At 44.4% G+C, this 20,065-nt stretch overlaps 1 protein-coding gene across 1 annotated transcript in view; it reads right to left on the bottom strand.

The window, feature by feature from the left end:
• fat3a (FAT atypical cadherin 3a) overlaps positions 1–20,065 on the bottom strand; it is a 124,588-nt gene that overhangs the window by 48,331 nt on the left and 56,192 nt on the right. The window contains exons 11-18 of the mRNA XM_061718741.1: positions 19,442–19,652; positions 15,251–17,979; positions 12,014–13,385; positions 8,639–8,835; positions 8,404–8,557; positions 6,920–7,153; positions 2,501–2,890; positions 1–212 (exon numbers count right to left, since the gene is read on the bottom strand). The exon at positions 1–212 is cut by the window's left edge and continues 3 nt beyond it. Coding sequence (XP_061574725.1) covers positions 1–212; positions 2,501–2,890; positions 6,920–7,153; positions 8,404–8,557; positions 8,639–8,835; positions 12,014–13,385; positions 15,251–17,979; positions 19,442–19,652 — 5,499 coding nt within the window. The remainder of the gene's footprint in view (positions 213–2,500; positions 2,891–6,919; positions 7,154–8,403; positions 8,558–8,638; positions 8,836–12,013; positions 13,386–15,250; positions 17,980–19,441; positions 19,653–20,065) is intronic.

Here is a 20,065-nt window from a genome sequence, read left to right as displayed (position 1 = left end):
TGTCACAAACTGTCCGACGTTGGCGTCCTCTGACACCACGGCGCTGTAGAGGTCGTGGCTGAAGATGGGAGCGTTGTCGTTGACGTCCGTCACGTTGATGTTCACCATGGTGATGGCGCTCAGGGGGGGCGTGCCGCCGTCTCGGGCCTCCACCGTCAGGAAGTAGTCCCTGCAGGTCTCGTAGTCCAGAGGCTGGGCCACCAGGATGGCTCCTGGGTCGGGGGGGGGGACACAGTGACACATGCTTGTCAAGAAAAGACTTTAAAAAGAAGAAAGAAAATGTGTGTTTTATCAGCAAAGTTTTTAGGTGTCAATATTGATGAGAAATTTTGTTTTAAGAATCATTGCAAATTTGTGTGCAAGGTCTCAAAATCCTTGGGTATCATAAAAAAGGTTAAACTATTTTTAAAAGTAAGCACTTTATTAACTTTATACAACAGATTAATTTATTCGCAAATCTTTTGTAAAAATTGTTACTAACTTTCCACGTTTAACACCATCCACACCTCTGTTTAGAAACATTACAAATACGATGTGAATTAGTATCAAACAGGAATCCTGATGTATAAAGTCATATGATCTCTGTTAATTTTACCCAGACATTTTCATAATTATTTTGAGTTTAATTCTTATTATCATTCATCCTCCACAAGAAGAAGGAATGATTTGCATATCCACTTCTGCAGAACCGCAGTTGCTAAATGTTCATTTATGTATCAAGGTGTTGTGCTGTGGAACAGTTTAAAACATCTAAGTGAAACATGCTCAACATTATCTGCATTCAAAAGAAAGCTGAAAAAAAGTTTATAGATTTTTAATATATCTGTGTTTCTCATTCACCATTATTTAAATATATTTCTAAGCTATGTAATTGTATTCTGAAGTATGGTATAACTCAGTTATCAGTTATACTGTATAGGCCTATTTATTGTGCTTATATGGTTTTGTGAATTATTGTTTTTCATTTTTTCTTGTTTTTAGGAGGTGGAGGCGCTTATAAGCCCTTTGGGGTTTTATGACCTCTCCTGCACATCTTTTCTTAACTTTTTTCCTGTGTAATGTTCCTTTTTACGAGTGCAAACAATAAAACTAACAAACCAAACAAACAAAAACAGAACCCTTTCAACGCAGTGTTTCAACACTTCATTAAAGGAGCTTGCAGAGTTCTTCAACACTGGAGGTCAGGAACCACCGTCCTGCATGTTGTACATGCTGCTCTGCTCCAATAAACCTGGACCAGATTAATGGGCTAGTGGCAGACTGGTAAAGAGCTTCATGACCAGCTGGTGGAGCAGGGACTGTGGTCCTGAAGGGCAGGGGTCCAGAGAGCAGGGTTAAAGTGGTGGTGTATCATAAAACATCTCTGTCTACTTTACACCACAGGACCACATGACTCACAGGACAACTAAACAGTCTGAAACCTGGAAATAAGCTTTGTTAGGGATTTCTATCTAGAGCCTTTCTTCCTGCACATTTAGACAGTTAAGCTTTTAATAAATACACACTTGGGCTGCAGAACATCTCATTTAAAGTCTCAATGTTCTAAGATGTGATGGCAACCTGCAGAGATCCCGTAATGATCTCTGTTTGTCATGACCCGGGGAAGCATATTAACAATCTAACGTCTGCAACTAAACTATTTTCTACAGATAACATGAGCTAAATAACATTAGTTTATCTTTTCTTTTCTTTTATCTTTTCATTTGTTTGCTCTATGTTTCTCTGAAATTCTTAAAAGCAATAACATGTATATGAAAAAAAAAACAAAAAAAAAACATTAGTTTACTGGAGCCAGATAACATGAACCAACTATATTTTAACTCTTTTTTCCAATTCAGTAGCTTTCACAGTCCAACCAGCGCACTCACCGACTACGTCTACATGCAGTCAAAATTCGGGTTATTGCTAATATTCCGGTTACTGAAACATTGGGAATATTCCGTTTACATGATAATTAATCATTCAGGATATCTGGATCAAACCAGCAACGCACGGAGAACATCATGACGCAATTCCCGTCATTTCCACTTCCTCTTCCTGTATCCAAATTCAAAACAAATGCTGCTTCGCGCAACTTTTCTCTCACCTTCTTGTAAATCTTCTATCCCGGTACTTTCTACCGTCTACAAATGCCAAATTGTTCATATCCTTCATTACATTTATGAAGTGATTAGTCTCCTCCTGGTCTTGGTTTCTCCGTGTTTATAAGAACTTCCTGGACTCAAAAGACCAGGATTCCTTGTGAACAGAGCATGTACAGAAAACAAATTCCTGTTCCGTTTGATGGGGATATTCTGTTTGGTGTTTACATGACCCAATATTCAGGTTTAAAAGGAGTAACCCAGGGCTCATATTCGGGTTTTTAAAAACCCGAATATGAGCAAATTCGGGTTATTCAAAGGGGTTATTGGTGTTTATATGGCCGTGCAAATTCGGGTTATTGCCAATATTCGGGTTTTAAAAGGGTTGTTGATGCATGGAAACGCATTCACTCACTCACCAGTTTTGGGGAGGATGTGGAACTTCCGGTGCTCGTTTCCAGATCTGATGCTGTAGGTGATGTCAGCGTTGGTCCCGATGTCTTTGCTGGCGGCGAACACTCTCAGGATCTCTCCGCCCACCTGCACGTCCTCCGGCACCGTGGTCAGCTGGTCCCGGTGCTCGAACACCGGCGGGTTGTCGTTGATGTCCAGCACGGTGATGGTGATGTTGACCAGCGAGTGAAGGGCCACGGGGGAACCCCGATCAGAGGCGCTGACTGTGATCTGATGAGTCGGCTGGACTTCCCGGTCCAGGACGCGCTCCAGGACCACGATCCCAGAGAACTCATCGATGGAGAAAAGGCCTCCAGATGAGTCGCTCAGGGAATACACCACCTTTCTACCTGGACCTGCTTTTCAGGGACAAAACAAGAGAATTGAATTGAATTGAATTGAATTTAAATTTTATTTCGAACATGAAACAGTAGTGAAAACAAAACAAAACAATACTAATCAATAATAAATAAATGTAAATAAGAAAACAAAAAGACAAAAATATAAATAAAAACATGCATCCATCATAATTAACATGCTCAAAAAGGAGTAGGAAGAAGTAAAAATGTATTAAATCCTACCCCCTAAACTCTATTTCATTATGATCAAAATTAATTGAATTTCTATACAAAAAACAAAAGATATATATATATATATATATATATATATATATATATACATACACACACACACATTTTGACATATATATATGTATATACATATATATACATACATATACATATGATATACACACACACACACACACACACACACACACACACACACACACACACACACACACACACACACACACACACACACACACACACACACACACACACACACACACACACACACACACACACACACACACACAAATGTTATATGAATATCAATAATAACCCATCCTCACACCTATATACACTGATATAAATACACCAATGTATACATTAATATATCAGTATGAATATACAATACAATATACAAAAAAGAAAAGAAAAGAAAAACAAAGAATTCAACACACAACAGAAGTTCAGAGGCCTCTGTGTGCTTTGAAGCGACACTACGTAACTTTTCCACCTTCATATAATATTTCATCATCATCATTGTGATGGTACATCAACTTCCAACAGGTTTAATGAACCTCTGTCATGGTCTGAGGGGTCTGTATCGCCTTCACTGGCACTATGTAACTTTGAGGAGCATGGTAGGAACCCTGCCACACTAAAAAACTACAAATGTTTTGACTGCTTTACGGCATACGTCACTTCCCCCTCCTTCCCGATTCGCAGTCGAGACGAAAATGAGCGGGGCGTGGAGCGCAGAGCTCAGCAGAAGCTGGTAACCCGTTGCTGCGTTATGGCTGCAGCAGCTCCACACAACAGACGTGGGGAAAAGATCGCTAATGGTTTAACTTTTCACCGCTTTCCTGCTTGGAGGCAGAAACACGCAGGCCAAGTATCTGATATAACAGAGTAAAAGAGTGAAAGAGTCGTCGGCTCGCTTTGGATCGCGGCTGTAACGACCAAACACCTTCCAGACAGTAAAGCCTGAATTATGGTTCTGCGTTAAATCGACGCAGACCTACGGCGTAGGGTACGAGGCGCAACGTACGGTGCGTGTCGCCGCGTACCCTACGCCGTAGGCTCTGCGTCGATTTAACGCAGAACCATAAATCAGCCTTAAACCACAAACACTCACGCAGACGGGCGTCGGATCAAAACACGGGTTTTATTCCCCACTTCGCCAGCTAAACGCAGTTGCTGGCCAGCTCTCTGCGGTGCAATTAACCCCAATCTTCAGATAAAACTAGTTTGTTGAGGAAAAAATATTAACTCTTATTTGTAGCTGCAGAGGAAAAAAATAATCTCCTGAGGAAAACAAAAATATTGCTCACGCCTCGGAGCCTCTTCAGCATAATATAGCAGTCAAAAAAAAAGAAAAGAGAAGTAAGAGGGATACAAAACATGTACTGTATGTTGTACTATTATAATTTATTGAAACACATGGCGAGTCAAACATTTACCAAAGCAGCTGCCAAACACTCCTAAACAAGGTAGCCTAAGACGTGGGTTGTGCAGAACTGCGGCAGTAAATCCTTTCTAAAGAGTGCAGCTCCGACGAGGAGCTCCATTCTTTAGTAGGGATTTCATATGGATCCAAAACGTTAATAATCATTATTTTCTCCATATACTGCTCCCTGGCTTCCTTGTTTAAGGTATCCCGGTAAATTCCAGTTCCTTTCCAGCAGTTTAACATCTTTTTTTTTTGCGTTCCATATGTTCACTTGGTGAAACAGAAAAGTGTCCCGTCTTCTCTCATCAAAACAAATGCAGCGACGGGACAGGAGTTTTCCGGCAGTACGCGCTGGTGCTCATGGGAAACGTAGTGTTCTTTCTGGTAAAGCACTACCGCTTTTTTCCAAAAGATGCCGCCAAACTCAGAAAAGATGAAAGTTACATTGTGCTGCTTTTTTTTTTATTTTTTTTTTATATTTTTATCCCTGATTTTTTCCCATTCTATCACCCAGTGCTCCTATCTAAGTGACAGTCCTGGGCATTGCCATCCTCTACCAACCCCGGGAGGGCCCTGCACTGAGCTCAGGTCTCCTCCTTAACATGAGGAGTGAGCAGGCCGCATCTTTTCACCAGACAGGGTGGGGCTTCTCTGGCCGGACGTAGCGCGTGGAAGGATCACGTTATTCCGGCCGTGCTGCTTTAAAGGAAGGAAACTGACGTTTCCGGTCCTGTTGAGACTTCACAGCAAGCCACATTCATCCATTCATTTCATTTCATTTCAGTCTGTATTTTTATCTGTCATACACACACCGACAAAGACACCAGAGCTGATGGGGTTAGCTGTCTTGCCCAGGGACACTTTCAATCTGGACAGCAGCGACTAAGTGCCAGCTCTCCAGCTGGCAGAGGAATTCAGGTCCTCATGGACCACGTGACCCCCTAAAGGCTGTCACATCAACAATTACATTATTCACTGAACAAGACCTGAGACCAAGCGTACTAGCAGTGAGTGGTATTCGTCCTAGATATGCTGCTCTAGAGCTACGCTGCAGGGAGACTAACATGATCCACTGATCTACCCCCCCACCCCCGACCACCTCGGTGTCTGCTGTCTAAACCAGTTTATATAGTGGTCTCTGTAGTCCCCCAACTAACCAGGTATCAGTCATATGTACTTAGAACTTTTAGTTCTCCAGTTAACAGATCATTAATACTAATATATCTACTCCTTTGGACCTTTGACAAGATATTTGTCTCTCCTTTCTCTGTTCTTCATCCTCTCTTTCCTCTCTCTCTTTTCCTGCTCTATCCAGCTGGTCTCCAGCAGGACGGTCCCTCCTTATGATCCAGGTCCCGGTCCAGGTTTTCCCTCCTAAAGGGGAGTTTTTACTTGCCAGTGAGTGCGTTTACATGGGAAGTTTAATTCCCCTTTAATTCAGAATTAAAATGAAATCTGATTTAAAATGGTTAAAAATGACCATGTAAACACCTTATTCTGAATGAAAATGGCCATTCTGAATTAAACTTAATTCTGAAGTAAGTGGCTGGTTTATAACAATTTTAAATCCGAATAGAATAATTATGCAATCATGTATACACTCATTCCATTTTAAAGGGGACCTATTATGAAAAACAGGTTTTCTCTTGCTTTAACATAAAGTGGTAGAAAAGTGTTTAGAAAAAACAATCTAAACTAAAATAGGTATTAGATGCCATAATAGGTCCCCTTTAAATTAATTCCGGTCTTTCTTTCTGCTCATTCCCTCGCCCGTCTGTCTCCATGACGCTTATATTCCTGCTGGGCTGGTTTTCCAAACAAACTTTCAAGATGCAGCACGCAGTAAACGCTGGTCAAGAGCAGAGACCATTTATTTAATAAATAGCTTGGAATAATTAAAAGAACAGATGGAAACAGGAAACATAAAAATTGTGAGCTTTTGTTTTTCTTCCGGTAGTTTAACTTCCGGTCCCCCCCCTATCCAATCAGAACCTTCCCAACCCCCAGACCTGAAGAGGAATTGGAGAAAGACCATCAAACGTGTTTTCCATGTAAACCTCAATTTGGAATTACTATTTCCATGTAAACTGGAAGGAAAATAGTTTATTTCGGAATTATTTAATTCAGAATAATTAATTCTGAATTAAAAAACATCATGTAACCGTGGCCAATGTTTATGTAATAATTGATGATGTGTCTTGTTCCGTTCTCTGGAGACCACCTGGAGACAACTTGTGTTGTAATAGACGCTGTATGAATGAAACTGAGCTAAAGTGATGTTCTGTCGTCCAGCTGAGCTTGCGTTGCATCTTTAGACCTGGTTAGAAGCAGATTATTTATTGGGCGTCCTGGTGACTGGATACAAGTACCTTCATCCGGATCGATGGCCTGGATGCGGGTGAGCAGGGCTTTGGGCAGCGTGTCCTCGTAGATGCTGGTGGTGTACTGTGACAGGGTGAAGATGGGAGGGTTGTCGTTCACGTCCGTCACCGCCAGCTGCACCTCGGCCCGGCACCACCGCCCGCCGCCGTCGGTGGCCTGGGCGGCCAGCCGGTAACTGGCCGTGGTCTCGTGGTCCAAGGACACCGAAGACCTGATCTCACCTGGACGGGTTAGAGACGAGCAGAGAACCATTCAGGGACCAAACATGAGCAGAAAAGTCCAGCACTCAATCTTTTAATGACTTCTCTGCCAAACTGAACTGAGGGACATTTATGGCACTTTTCCACTAGCACCTACTCAGCTCTACTCAACTCGGTCTGGTTTCTTTTCCACTACAATTCAGCACCTGGAGCAGAAGTAGGAGGTTGGAGTGAAGCTGCTGTGACGTATTTGATTGTTTGATCTAAAAGACAACAACACTAAAGATGTAGAACCTGGGGGAGATGATAGATGTGCTGCTGGGTCTGTGGCTTGTGTTCGATATCAAGTTAAAAAATGAGAGTGAGAGAAGATTCAAGCGGCAACACTTTTTGATTTTAGTTTGTCTCTGCGCTGCTGAAAAGTCAGCTGGAGTCGTGAGCAGCTATGAAGAGACAGAGCTCCTGGTAGATCTGGTCGTTCCTTATCTCCATCTAGATCCCTTTTTAATTCTCTCCTCAGCACCAGGTTTATGAACATCTGATCCTCAGAGTTGGATCATGAAACAGACTTTAGCGCTGCCTAATTGCTAAACGCCACCTCCTTGTTAACTGGAAATCCACGACAGCTCCTTCCAGTACACAGTGGATTAACGAGGTTATGTCCTTTTTAAAAGTAGAGAAAATTAGATACTCAAGAAGGGGAAACTTGAACAACAAATTCCACACTATAAATGGCAACCGTTTATGGACTTTTTTGCCGCAACCCATTCCCTTTTTATTTATTTATTTTTTACTTGGGTTTTGTTTTTGTTTTTTTATTTTTATTGTATTGGTTATCTAGTCTTGTTTAGTGTAATCGTTATTTGTTCTTAAAAGTATGTACATTTAAATCCACTGGTGCATACAACCATGTTCATTGCTGTCACCAACGTGCCCTGGCATATGGAAGTGCCTTTGTTAGACTTGCATCAATAAAAATATGAAACAGAGACTTTTTCTCTGATTTCCTCCTCCTGACTCAGACGTCTGACTCCAACCCCCCGACCAATCGGTGTCCTGTAGTGTGATGATGTCAGATACAGCCGACTCAGCAGCTTAGAACCTCGACAGAATAGATACAGAAAAGTATCTACTCTGCACGTTAGAACCCTGGTGGAAAAGAACCAAACCGAGGCGAGTCGAGCTGAGTAGGTACTAGTGGAAAAGCGCCATTAGGTCACACTTAAAGATGGAAAAACAAAACGTTGACCGGCGTGTTTTCAAATCCGTACCGGTATCTGGGTCCATGCTGAAGTCCTGGGATCCGGGGCCGTGGAGGGAGTACCAGATCTGAGCGCTGACTCCTTCATCTGCATCTGTAGCTCCGACCCTCAGCAGGACGCTGTTGACCGGCAGGTCCTCCGGGACCTGGGCGCTGTACACTCCCTGAACACAACACCAGGATCAGGTTTGACAGGTCATCCAGCTACTTCCTGTCCCCATCCTTGTGTGGAGTCCAGTGGTCACCTGGTCACAGACGGGGCTGTTGTCATTGGTGTCCAGGACCATCACTTCCACCACCGTCTGGGACACGAACAGGCCGTCGCTGGCCGTGATGTTGATGACGTACAGGTTGCGTTCCTCCCTGTCCAGCGGGCCCTTCACGTACATCTTCCATTCACCCTGAACCAGGCCCAGCGCGAACACTCCTCGGTAGTTCCCCCCTGGACCACAGGAGAGGTGACACACAGGATCAGGAATGCTTATAGGAGGGTATTTAATGCCTTCATTTTGCATGTTTAATCTGTCTAATTTTCAACTATAAAAAAGGTTTGCAACGACTATAGAGGGAATTCGCATGACGTCACAGATGCAACTTCACAGTGGGTTTTGCCCACTGAGTGGCAGAAAGACTGAGTGTCAGAAAGACTGAGTGGTAGCATAATCTTTCAGTTTGAGCAACTGGAAAACATCTAAAATGGGAAAGAGCTGTTGTGCGATCGACTGTACTCATAGTTTTAGTAAGAAATCAGAGTTATCGTTTTACAGACTGCCGAAAAAATAAGCTTAAGAGAGACAAATGGATCACTGCAATTCACAGAAACAACTGGATTCCAGACACCGAAACGTGGATTTGTGGTTCCCATTTTGTATCAGGTAATGTTAGATTTTTGGGTAGCTAACGTTAAACGGTCAAATCATAAAGTTCGGTGACCTCATCACTTTAATTTCTACAACAAATCCTGCCTTGAAGTCGGACCAAGCGTCAAGACTTTTGTAAGCCTTCAAGCTTTGCTTCCTGTATTTCCCCGGCGTAGAAATTAAATACATATAAATATCAGGAAACTGGATTCGTGGCCAAACATTAAAGTCCATGGACCACTGGTTCTTGGTAACTGTACCAAATATTAATGTCCATGGACCACTGGTTCTTGGTAACTGTACCAAATATTAATGTCCATGGACCACTGGTTCTTGGTAACTGTACCAAATATTAATGTCCATGGACCACTGGTTCTTGGTAACTGTACCAAATATTAATGTCCATGGACCACTGGTTCTTGGTAACTGTACCAAATATTAATGTCCATGGACCACTGGTTCTTGGTAACTGTACCAAATATTAATGTCCATGGACCATTGGTTCTTGGTAACTGTACCAAATATTAATGTCCATGGACCACTGGTTCTTGGTAACTGTACCAAATATTAATGTCCATGGACCACTGGTTCTTGGTAACTGTACCAAATATTAATGTCCATGGACCACTGGTTCTTGGTAACTGTACCAAATATTAATGTCCATGGACCACTGGTTCTTGGTAACTGTACCAAATATTAATGTCCATGGACCACTGGTTCTTGGTAACTGTACCAAATATTAATGTCCATGGACCACTGGTTCTTGGTAACTGTACCAAATATTAATGTCCATGGACCACTGGTTCTTGGTAACTGTACCAAATATTAATGTCCATGGACCATTGGTTCTTGGTAACTGTACCAAATATTAATGTCCATGGACCACTGGTTCTTGGTAACTGCACCAAATATTAATGTCCATGGACCACTGGTTCTTGGTAACTGCACCAAATATTAATGTCCATGGACCACTGGTTCTTGGTAACTGTACCAAATATTAATGTCCATGGACCACTGGTTCTTGGTAACTGTACCAAATATTAATGTCCATGGACCACTGGTTCTTGGTAACTGTACCAAATATTAATGTCCATGGACCACTGGTTCTTGGTAACTGTACCAAATATTAATGTCCATGGACCACTGGTTCTTGGTAACTGTACCAAATATTAATGTCCATGGACCACTGGTTCTTGGTAACTGTACCAAATATTAATGTCCATGGACCACTGGTTCTTGGTAACTGTACCAAATATTAATGTCCATGGACCACTGGTTCTTGGTAACTGTACCAAATATTAATGTCCATGGACCACTGGTTCTTGGTAACTGCACCAAATATTAATGTCCATGGACCACTGGTTCTTGGTAACTGCACCAAATATTAATGTCCATGGACCACTGGTTCTTGGTAACTGTACCAAATATTAATGTCCATGGACCACTGGTTCTTGGTAACTGTACCAAATATTAATGTCCATGGACCACTGGTTCTTGGTAACTGTACGGGTCACTGTCAAGTCCAACTGACGCTAATTTAAGCCCATAATCAGCTGTTATCCCGTCTTCTCCACTAGTTGCAACTGTTTTTGCTGATGTTTTGCCACTCAGTGTGAGTAAGGGGGCATGGTCCAGTGGGGAATGTGACGTCAATGCAGACCCTCTATATGAGGGTATTTAATGTTTTCATTTTGCATGTTTAATCTGTCTAATCTAATCTAAACCTAATCTGTCTACTCTTCATCTATAAAAAAGACTTGCAACGACTCTACTTCCTGCGGAAGCTTCAACAGTTCAGAGTGGAACGTCACATTAGGATTCTTTCTTACCGTTCATTCATAGAGAGTATTCTCACTTTTTGTTTTATTGCTTGGTTATTTTCACTGTCAATAGCTAATAAGAACAAACCCAGTAAGATAGTCAAGCAAGATTGTAGGCAAACAACAAGTCAGTTTGTCCCGGCTCTGTGAATCCCATGTGACTGGGAAAGGGAGGGGAATCTGCAGTGATATATCTCACCCCCGCAGAATATCTGCTGTTACCATCAGGACGGAGGTATAGGGTGCCGCCTCTGCAGACCTGTCGGCCCAAAGATCTTTATACCCTCTAGTATAGCTCTGATAAATACATTATAGATACATTATTAATCTCATAATCCACTAGGTTTAGTGTGAAGCACTTTAGGATCATTGTTAAGTTATGTTATTGTATAGTGTTGTACTGTACTGCACTTAATCACGTTGTTAATCGTTCTATGTCCAATTGTCTTGTATATTGTTCTGTTTTTTTGTTTTTGACCATGTATTCTGATCTATCTATCTATCTATCTATCTATCTATCTATCTATCTATCTATCTATCTATCTATCTATCTATCTATCTATCTATCTATCTATCTATCTATCTATCTATCTATCTATCTATCTATCTATCTATCTATCTCTTCAGCTGAGGTACTAGAGTGACTCTCTGAGCTGAGAGTCCGAAACTCAAGGTCTGTGTCACTTTGTCATTTAGTTATTTGTGATTGTTTTGTTTATGACGGGTTAGTTTTTGACTGGTTAGTTTAAGGCTGGTTATTTTAAGGCTGGTTGGTTTATGACTGTGTGCTTGTGGGTGAAGTCAGGCTATGGTGATAAGTTATGAGTCAGCGGACGAGTGGACGGGTTTATAGAAATGAGGACTAGTGACTCATGAGTCAGGAGGACTCTTTTGTTGACGTGGACACGATGGACTTACAGATGTTTGGTTTTAACCTCACCGGTGATGTGGAAGCTGACGTGTCGGTTGACGGCAGAGCTGTCGTCATCGTTGGTGTTCAGCACCGCCACCACCTCGCCGGGGGGGTCGCTCTCCAGAACCGAGCCAAAGTAGTGCCTCTCCATGAAGGTGGGGGGGTTGTCGTTGACGTCGGACACCGACACCGTCACGGTGGTGGTGCTGGACAGGGACAGGCTCTCCCCGAGGTCCGACGCCACCACCGTGAACACGTAGGACGGACTGGTCTCGTGGTCCAGGTCCTTGCGTGTGGAGATCCAGCCGGTGTTGCTGTCCATGCTGAAGGTCCGATGCAGCGTCTCCGAATCCCTTTTTGACTGGATTAAGCTCCCGAGTCTGTACGTGACTTGACCATTGGCCCCCGAGTCGGGGTCTCGTGCCTGGACTTGAATAACTCTGGTTCCGACGGCCATCCCTTCCATGACAGAAGTAACATATGAGGTGCTGTCAAAGGCCGGCTTGTTGTCATTGAGATCCAAAACTCTGACTTCAACATCAACGTACGAGACAGAATCCAGCCTGGTTTGTTGAGCCACGGCAACAACTTTGAAGTAAAACGCCTCAGTGGCTTCATGGTCCAAGGGCTTATCCAGTTTGATCACTCCCGTATGCTTGTCCACCAAAAACACCCCGTCCTGGTTGTTTTCTGCCGTTTCTCCATTCACTGCAGCAAAAGTAGCAGAGAATGAAGTCTGAACGTCGGGGATGTCGAGGTGAACCGACCCAATGACTGAACCGATGGGCGTGTTCTCTGGTACGCCGAATAAATACTGATGCTGGCTGAAGGTGGGGATGAAGGCGTCAGGGGAGAGAACGTGGATGTAGACGGGCACCAGAGAGTGCCGGGCTGGATTCCCTCCGTCCACAGCCTTCACGAAGAACGACAGCACAGAGTTCCTGAGGTGGCTGAAGCTGCCTCTGGTCACCATCCAGCCGTTCACCGGGTCGATCTCCAGGATGTCCACCACGGGGACGTGGGCTTCGCTGTAGAGGGAGAACATCACTTTTGCGTTTGAGCCTTGGTCAGGATCGTGAGCCTGGATCTGGGTCACCAGAAACCCTTTGGCCACATCGTGTTTGAGGGAAGCTCTGTACTCTGTGGCGCTGAAGTGGGGTGCGTTGTCGTTTTCATCCAAGAGAGTGAGATGTATGGCACAGTAAGAGACTCGTCCCCCTGAATCCTGAGCTGCTACCATCAGAACAATGTTCCTATTGGCCGGGTCCTCGCGGTCGAGCTTCTCTACCGTTCTGACCTGACCACTGGCATCGATGCTGAACTGGTCATTACCCACATCGGTAACTAAGGAGTACATGATGTGGCCAAACTCTCCAGGGTCTGCATCTGTCGCCTTCACCTGGAATTAGAAAGAAGATGTGTTTGTCAGTCAAGGCAAGGCACGTTTATTTGTATAGCACAATTCAACACAAGGTAACTCAAAGTGCTTTACATCAACATGAAAAGTGGCAAGACACAATTAAACAGTAAATAATAAATCAAATTATAAGAAAAGAGGTAAAATAATAAAAAGCACAAGTTTTTAAGAAGTAAGGGCAGTAGATCCAGCAGGTACATCTCATTCTTACAATGGCAAGAACTACGTTTCTATACGGTCAAAACGTACAAAGACCGGGTCAAATACAGGATTACAAAAGTAATGTGTGCAGATTCGTGTAGTGAATCAGACCAATTTGACAATTCTATGCCACAATGCCTGCATTCAGGGCTTATCCATCACTAGTGTAGTCAAGATAGTCAAGATAATCCTGGACAGTAACAGTCATTCAAAAGTTCAAACCACTATTTCTAATCCTAATTTAGCGTGAATGCTGAGTACTTAACGTTACATGCCTGGATTTGAACCTCTGTCTTTGTCTGGATCCAGACCTGCAGATCCTCTTCTCACCACTGGGGTCTGGATCCAGACCTGCTACCAGTTTTCTATGTTCATGGGTGAAGTCTAGTAAAACAGCCAGAATCTGCTACCTTCCCCCACAGTTGAAGGGTTCTAACCAGAAGACCCAGGATGGACTGCCTACAGGATCTGGTGCTCCGGTGCTGACCGGTGTCCAGCTCCTGCATACTCCGGTGACGTGACCCTTAACTTCTGCCAATTGAGGACCTTTTCAAGATCAGTGACCAAACCATCAGGCAGTCATGCTGAAACAAGGACTACTGGAGCTGCGCTGGGACTGGTTGCCATCGCTCGTGGGTTGAGCTAGTCCAGCAACCTTGGCGAGTGCTGTTCATGCTAACATGGTGAGATGAAAGATGCTAGAAAACCACGCTGTAGGACCCTCTGGGAGAAACCACAGGGGTTTTCCAGTTCTTTTATGGCGCTTTTATACTAGTACCTACTCAGCGCGACTCGACTTGCCACGCCCTCGGTTTGGTTCTTTTCCACTAGGGGTCTAACGTACCGAGTAGATACTTTTTCTGTAACTATTCTGCTGAGGTTCTAAGCTGCTGAGTCGGCTGTATCTGACATCATCACACTACAGGCAACCGATTAGTCGGGGGGTTGGAGTCAGACGTCTGAGTCAGGAGGAGGAAATCAGAGAAAGAGACTCTGACGGATTCTTGTTCATTTTATTCCACCAGCAATGGAAACGCAAAAGTCTGTTTGGTGATCCAACTCTGAGGTGCAGATGTTCATAAACCTGGTGCTGAGGAGAGAATTAAAAAGGATCTAGACGGGAGATAAGGAACGACCAGATCTACCAGGAGCTCTGTCTCTTCATAGCTGCTCACGGCTCCAGCTGACTTTTCAGCAGCACCGAGACAAACTAACAAAAAAAGCGTCACCACTTGAAGTTTCGCTCTCTCTCATTTTTTAACTTGATATCAAACACAATCCACAGACCCAGCAGCACATCTATCATCTCCTCCATGTTCTACATCTTTAGTGTTTTTGTCTTCTTCGTTTAGATACACAATCAAATACGTCACAGCAGCTTCTCCAACCTCCTACTTCTGATCTGGGTATTGAAAAGAAAGGGGAGCAAGGCGAGTCGAGTCGCGCTGAGTAGGTACTAGTATAAAAGCGCCATTAGACAGATGTGGTGGTAACATTTGTGTGGAAGGTCGGCAAAGCATTCAGCACTTCTTTAGAGGAGAAGAAATAAAACTATCCTGTTCTCAACGACATACTGCTTGAGTTACATTACAAAAACTCTATGATGCACGACGATGCAGATCACTTGTTTAGTTCAAACTTCTTACCTGTATGACCTTGGTTCCCACGGCAGCATTCTCTCTTAACTCTGCCTCGTAGGTGCTCTGTTCAAACACTGGGCTGTGCAGATTGGCCCCCAACACCTTGACATGAACCTGAGCAGTGCTGGTGAAAACCCCGTCCGACACGGATATGTTCAGGCTGTAGGCCTGCTCCATTTGCTGCTTCCTGTGCCCCGACAACGTGATGATTCCTGTGTCTTTCTCCATCACAAAGTTCATCCTTTCATTTCCAGACAGGATACTGTACTGCAGCTTGTCAAAATCGGAGCTGTCGGCATCGGAGGCCTGGACGCAGGTGATGAAGTGTCCCCTTGGCGCTAACTCGCTCACGTAGGCTTCGTAGAGCAGCTGGTTGAAGACCGGAGGGTTGTCATTCATGTCATTCAACACAACAATCACCGAAACCTCACTGCTCAGCGCTGGGAAACCGTTGTCCGTTGCCCTGACGACAAAAACGTAATCTTGGACTAGCTCGTGGTCCAGCATCCGTGCCGTCAGAATCAGCCCACTGCTGCTATCGATGTGAAAGTAGTCCGTGCTGTTGTGAACATCTGAGAATATCCGGTAGTGGACGGCATTGTTCCTCTCCGAGTCTTTGTCCGTGGCAACGACTTGCAGCACAGGAGTTCCAATCATGGCTGTTTCAGACAAAACCACCCTGTAGGACAACTTGTTGAAGACGGGAGCGTTATCATTGACATCCTGGACAAAGATATCGACGTCAACCTCTGCGTGGGCACCGGTCAGGTAGTCGGTGGCTCTGATGCTCAGACGGTACGACGACGTGGCTTCGTAGTCCAGAGAGTGGATGACGGTTATGACCCCAGTATCAAAGCCCACGTCAAACTGGAGAGATGGATCTCCGTCAACGACAGTGTAGATGATGTTCTGACCTTCAGGACTGGTAGCGTTGACGCTGAGGATGGGTGTGTGCACATCCACGTCTTCATTCACAGAAACAGAATAGAAGGATTTGTCAAAGACGGGCATGGCTTTGTTGACGACAGTGATGGGAAACTCCACGGTGGAGGACAGAGGCTGGACGCCACCGTCTGTGGCGTATATCACCATTTGGTATTCCTTACTGGACAAGTCAGACTCAAAAGACCTCTTGAGGCTGATGCTTCCTGTCATCTGATCAATCTCAAAGTGATCGTAGTCGTCCTTGAGATGGTAGGACACATCCCCGTTGATGCCTTTGTCCCCATCCACTGCAGTGACTCTGAAGATGGTCGATCCGGGGTCGGCATCGACTTGGACAGCTGCGTAGTACGGAAGACCAACAAACACGGGGGCGTTGTCGTTGATGTCTTCAACTTGAACTTTGACCATAACTCTGGCCACATGCAGACGATCGTGCTCCCTTTTGGCTTCTACGATCAGCTCGTAGAAGTCCTGTTCTTCACGGTCAAAGGGGATCCCTGTGGTCTGGATGAGACCAGATGTCGGGCGAATTCTGAACCGCGTACCGGGGTTCAGCAAGGTGTACGTCAGCGGCTCGTTGAGACGGTTTCCCACAGCATTCACCACAGACACTGTGGTGATGTTTGACACATTCTCTTGGATAGATGAGAAGTAAATGCTGTGGCTGAAGCTGAGACCAGAGTCCAGAGCTTCTTGGACAATTATTGTCACCGAGGCCGTACTGGAGAATTTACCGTCAGAAACTCTGACGGTGAAGCGAAATAGCTCTTTGGAGAAGTTGCTGTTTTTGACGACGATAATTCCACTGGTGGGTTTGATGGCAAAGTTCTCCAGGGCTCCGTCAGCCACGGAGTATGTGAGCTCTGTAGGAACGTATCTGTCAGGGTCTACGGCCGAGACCTGCAGCGCTTCGACGCCCATGTAGGTGGGCAGTAGCACCACCGACTCGTAGGCGCTCTGGGTGAAACGAGGTGGTGAGTCGTTAGAGTCAATCACTTGTACGGTGACCTCGGCTGGACTATCAGCGGTCAACTGTGGCCTGCCGTTGTCCTTTACTTGAACATGGAAGTTGAAGGTGGGAAACGTCTCGTGATCCAGGTTAGCGATGGTTCTAATTGAGCCGGTTCCCAGGTCCACGGTGAAGAACATTTTAGCCGTGTCTTCGACAATCTCGTAAACCAACAAAGCATTCTGGTTCCGGTCGGCATCGATGGCTCTGATTACCAGAGGCAGGTTGTCTGAGTTCAACACCACGCTGTTGATGGGCGCCACTTCGCTGATGCTGCCCCGGTAATGATGCTGCTGGAACACTGGGGGATTGTCATTCTCATCCACAACCTGGATTATCAGCGTGGCATTGGAGAGCATTCCAGCCATGTTAGCCGCCTGGACCACCAGGGTGTAGGAAGCTGTGGTTTCAAAGTCCAGGGGCTTTTGAGTCGTAATGACGCCGCTGTACTGGTTTATCTGAAAAGCCCGTTCTGAGTTTCCCTGCTTGATCTCGTACGTGAGGGTGGACTGGCTGACCGCGGTGATGGTGGTGATGGAGGTGCCGACCCTCACGTTCTCCGGGATCTCTGTCTGGTACTCCGGCTGAGGGAACTTTGGGCCGGCGTTGTCCGACAGAGTGACGGCTATCCGGACTATCGTGGTGGTGGACAAGGAGGGGGCGCCGTTGTCCGTGACTCTGACGGTCAGGACATAATGTCCGATGTTGGACAAGTCCAGGTGGCGCGCAACGGTGATGATCCCCAAAACCGGCTCAATGCGGAACGCATTTCCAGTGTTCCCTGGTGGACAGGTAGAAAGAATACCATCATTGAGGAGTAAAGACGATGTGTAAAAATGCAAGAGAAAGTATTTACAGTTAGATAAAAATTATCAGCCCCCGTTAACAAACTCGACTCTACCATTAGACACGGACGAGGTCTCTACCTTCAGAACTGGTGGAACTTTCTCAACAGAATGTCAAATACAGGACTGTCTCAGAAAATTAGAATATTGTGATAAAGTTCTTTATTTTCTGTAATGCAATTTAAAAAAACAAAAATGTCATACATTCTGGATTCATTACAAATCAACTGAAATATTGCAAGCCTTTTATTATTTTAATATTGCTGATTATGGCTTACAGGTTAAGATTAAGATTCACAGAATATTCTAATTTTTTGAGATAGGATATTTGAGTTTTCTTAAGCTGTAAGCCATAATCAGCAATATTAAAATAATAAAAGGCTTGCAATATTTCAGTTGATTTGTAATGAATCCAGAATGTATGACATTTTTGTAATTGCATTACAGAAAATCACAATATTCTAATTTTCTGAGACAGTCCTGTATATTCAAGAACGTGATGGAAAATGTGTTATTTCAGTTCAGACCAGTATTGCCTCTGCAGACTTGGGTTCAGCCGCAAAGATGTTGTCTAACGCCTCGCTCAAACATCCAGTGTGTATATATATAGTGTGTATATATATATAGTGTGTATATATATATATATATATATATATATATATATATATATATATATATATATATATATATATATATATATATATATATATATATATATATATATATATATATATACATACACACTAGATGTTTCCACAACCGACCAAGAAAAACTAGCGTTTGAGGAGAACAGCTCCACACCATGATACAACCACCTCTGTGCTTCACTGTGGAAACTGGTAGAAGATCTCACTTCCTTCTCCAAACAATAGTAGCATCCATGTGTCCAAACAGCTCCAGTTAGGTCTCATGATCAGACCAGAGGGCAGACTTCCAGACCTCATCCCCCTGTTTCAGATGTTCCAACTTGGGCCTGGTTTTGATGGATTTCTTGGGAAACCTTCTACTGGCTTCACGGAGAAGAGCCCTAACAACAGTCTTTGTGAAACTTCAAGTCTAGAAGAATACAGTTTACCAGCAAAACTCTCTGCAGACATCCAGGGATCCTTGTTGATCTCCTTTGCACCACATCCCAGTCCCCCCCCCCCCCCCATTTATATCCAGTCTTGATTACTGCCCAACAATATGGTCCAGTGCTACAAGGCAAGATTTAGTCAAACTCCAGCTCACACAGAACAGGGCGGCGCCTGAACTTCAGTAAACACATAGAAATGGGTGGACGGCTGCATGGAGTTTCATAAATAATGCCAGTAATAACGGCAGTACTCTGTGAAATGTCCCATAGTCCCCTGGGGGCTGATCACTTTGAGCCGAGCTGCAGCTGTCAGAGGTGTTCACCTGCTTCTATGGAGTAGAGCAGCTCTGCGTTCCTGCCTTTGTCTTTGTCCAGGGCGGTAACCTGGACCACAGCCGATCCCACGGCTGCAGACTCGTAGGCTGAACCTTCGTACAGCGCGCTGGTGAAAATAGGGACGTGGTCGTTTATATCCTCCACTTCTATGAGAACACGAGCCAGACTCTTTCTGTACGGGAACTCCTGGTCCTTCACCTGTTGGAGAAAAACAGCAAGACAAACCAAGTTAACTGGGCTGGTCATGGAAGTTACGCTGCTCTGTGTACACGTTCAGAAGTTAGTCGCCACCCTTCAACCCTGTTTGAGTAACAAATCTGACAAATACAACCTCAGATAAACCCAGATCTGAGCTGGTTCTGCTGGTTTCCTCCAAACATGGTTCTGGACATGAAGACCAAACATGTCCACGTTGGTCTCATGGTTCCAGAGGACATGTGTCCAGAAGTCTGCTGGTAGTTCAGATGCAGGTTTGTGGACCTCAGTCCTGCTTCCAGGTTCTGGTTAGAATGCAGAGGTTTTCACCTGAAACTCTCCCAGAACAACTGTCCTGGTCCGGTATCTTCTGGTATCATGAACTTCAACATCTAACATGATCAGGTAGTTCTGTA

The sequence above is a fragment of the Cololabis saira genome, chromosome 4, assembly GCF_033807715.1.
Source record: "Cololabis saira isolate AMF1-May2022 chromosome 4, fColSai1.1, whole genome shotgun sequence".
Lineage (NCBI taxonomy): Eukaryota > Metazoa > Chordata > Actinopteri > Beloniformes > Belonidae > Cololabis > Cololabis saira.
Note: the sequence above shows the minus strand (reverse complement) of the source record. Positions and strands in the feature narration are given on the sequence as shown.